Source organism: Nicotiana sylvestris, chromosome 8 (assembly GCF_000393655.2).
Source record: "Nicotiana sylvestris chromosome 8, ASM39365v2, whole genome shotgun sequence".
Taxonomy (NCBI): Eukaryota; Viridiplantae; Streptophyta; class Magnoliopsida; order Solanales; family Solanaceae; genus Nicotiana; species Nicotiana sylvestris.
This window is the reverse complement of record NC_091064.1, coordinates 75993063-75996000: the sequence shown is the minus strand read 5'-3', so window position 1 is coordinate 75996000 and position 2938 is coordinate 75993063. Positions and strand designations below refer to the sequence as shown.

Sequence of the window (2938 nt, the reverse complement as noted above, 5' to 3'; positions counted from 1 at the left end):
TTCTTTGATTACTTGGTACAAGTATACATGTCTTTGCTGTTTTGGGATCGATTGTTCTATGCAGACACGGTTCGTTTGACCGTTTGGCCCGGTATATTATTTTCCTATCGAGACCCTATTTAGTGCATCTTGGCTTCTCTGAGTAGGTGACCTTCCGGGGGGATTCCCCTCAGTATTTGAGGTTGATTGCAAAAGAAGCCTTGAATACTTGTTGGGTCTTCCTTAGGTAGCATATAGATGTTGCCTCGTTAAAAACCTTGCCGGTAAAACCCTTCTTGGGATAAAAACCCAGTCGAAGGAAAAGAGTGCAACACATGCTTTTGAAACCTAAGGCCTTCGAGTTGGAAAGCGCTTCGGCCGTTTTGTTCGGGTACCTACATTCAGGTTAGTATAAAATGTAACTGAAAAAGGGAGGTGGCCATAACTTAGTGTTGACGGTGCTTCGGATCTCGATGTGATTCAATCTCTTGTTATGAGAACTCGGTACGGTCCTTTGTTTTGTTCAATTGGGGGTTGCTGAGAGTGTAGTTTGTTATCGTTATTTTACTTTTTGCTTATCCTTTTGCTCCTTCGAAGGTGGAGGTACTGGTGTCGGTGCCACGTCGTCTACTGCGAATATCTCCCTTGCTGCATGTTGTTCCCCGTACATGGTTTTTATTCGATCCTTTGTTTGGAACTTCATCATTTGATGAAGGGTTGATGGTAGTGCTCTCATGTAGTGTATCCATGTCCTTCTGAGCAAGGCATTGTATCTCATGTCTCCTTCGGTGACATGGAATTTGACATTTTGGGTTGTGCTGGCCACGTTGACTGGGAGGGTTATTTCCCCTTTTATTGTTTCACTTGCCATATTGAATCAGTTGAGGACTCGAGAGGTAGGCACGATTTGGTCAAGCAGTCTGAGCTGCTCTACCACCCTCGACCTGATAATGTTGGCCGAGCTACCTGGATCCACAAGTACACATTTAATTTGAAATTTATTTACAAGGAAAGAGATTACCAGTGCATAGTTGTGAGGCTGAGACAAGGTCTCAATGTCCTCGTCGCTGAATGTGAGAGCATCCTCAGGTATGTAACCCCGAGTTCACTTTTCTCTAGTGATGGATATTTTTGTTATTCTCATCATAGGTTCTTGTGGGGCATCGATGCCACCCAAGATCATGTGGACGACATGTTGTGGCTCATTTGTTTTATTCTTCTTGGTCTCCTCTCTTTCCCAGATTTTATTTTTAGCCCGGTCGCTGAGGAATTCTCGGAGGTGACCTTTGCTGAGTAGTCGGGCTAGTTATTCCCAAAGCTGGTGGCAATCCTCGGTCCTATGGCCGTGCGTGTTGTGAAATTCACATACTAAGTTATGATTTCTTTGCGAAAGATCTGATTGTACAGGACTAGCCACCTGACGTCTCTGATTTTATTGATGGCGAATACGATGTCTGAAACATCGACATTGAAGTTGTATTCCGACAAGCGAGGTGCCTCTGTTGGCGTTGTGTTCCTATTGAATCCAGCTCTGCTGACAAGTCCCCGAGGGTTCTATCCTTGGTCCGTTCTTCAATCATTCCGGGGTATGTTATGCCTCGGGGCGTTTCTTCTATCTTCGGTGTATGGTTGGTATCTCTCTTTGTTCGTCTCTGACTCCTTCGCCAGAAGCCTGCTTGGGTATACCAAGCCCGAGGGGTCTCCTAATTGGTCATCCTCGACCCTGATTTTCGATTGATATCGGTTGTGAATGTCCGACCAGGTCACAACAGGGTATTCAACCAGATTCTGTTTCAGCTGCTTTGAACCCACCGAGCTTCATTCATTAGCCCTTGAGTGATGTCCTGCACTTCCCAGTCATCGGAGACTAGTGGTAGTTCCATTTGTTCCATTTGAAAGCGATATACGAACTCTCACAGCATCTCATTCTCCCTCTGCTTGATCTTGAAGACGTCGGATTTCCTTGTTCCTGCTTTGATGGCACCAGCATGTGCCTTTATTAAAGAATCTCCCATCATGGAAAATGAGTCTATAGAGTTAGGAGCTAGGTTGTGATACCACATCATGGCCCCTTCCGAGATGGTTTCCCCAAACTTCTTTAGTAAGACGGACTCGATCTCGTCATCCCTTAGGTCGTTAGCCTTCACTGCACAAATGTAGGCAATGATGTACTCTTTGGGGTCTGAGGTTTTGTTGTATTGCGGAAGGTCTGGCATTCTGAACTTGTTTGGAATGGGTTTTGGAGCCACTTCCTGTGGGAATGGCTTCTGTATGAACTTCTTTGAATCTACACCTTTCAGGATCGGGGGTGCGCCCGAAATTTGGTCGACCCTAGAATTATAGGTCTCGACCTTCTTGTTGTTGGCTTCTATCTTTTTCTCGCATGACTCAATCCTCATTGTGAGGTCCTCGAGCATCTTTACTATGGTTGGGTCTGCTGCCAACCCATTGTTGCTTTATTTCTGTGGTACATGCTCGGCTGGGGGAGCCATCCCTGGTGCTACCATGTTGGGAGTTTTTTGGTGACTTTGCGGCTGAGCAATAGCTAGTTGTTGTGCCTGTAACATTTCAAAAATAACGTGAAGGCTAACCTCCCGTTCTTTCCTAGTTGGGGTTTTCTGAGCTTCTTGTTGTTCTCCTTGGTGCATGCTCCTGTTAGTGTGGGAGCTTATATCGACGTGTTGGGCATCGTGTGAGACCGCGTCCACGAGAATTGGTTCTGGTGCGTTCTCAGGGTTTTTGTGGTGGTACAGCAACACCTGGAACATCCACGCCATTCTCTCCATGGTCCTCAAGATTGTTGTTTACTGAGTTAGACATTTTGACCTAAAATTAAAGATCTTGGACAAGAAAAAATGTGAAAGATAACTTGCGTTATGTAGTAAAACAAGCAAAAAAATAATCACTGTTATTTTTAGCCCCACTGTGGGCGCCAAACTATTTACCGTGAAATTGTTAA

General features: G+C 45.2%; 1 protein-coding gene across 1 annotated transcript; it reads right to left on the bottom strand.

Moving 5' to 3' along the window:
* Positions 1-538: 538 nt before the first annotated feature.
* Positions 539-850, bottom strand: LOC138875229 (uncharacterized). The gene has a single exon (XM_070154053.1). The coding sequence runs from the start codon at positions 848-850 to the stop codon at positions 539-541; it is 312 nt and encodes a 103-aa protein (XP_070010154.1).
* Positions 851-2938: the final 2088 nt, after the last annotated feature.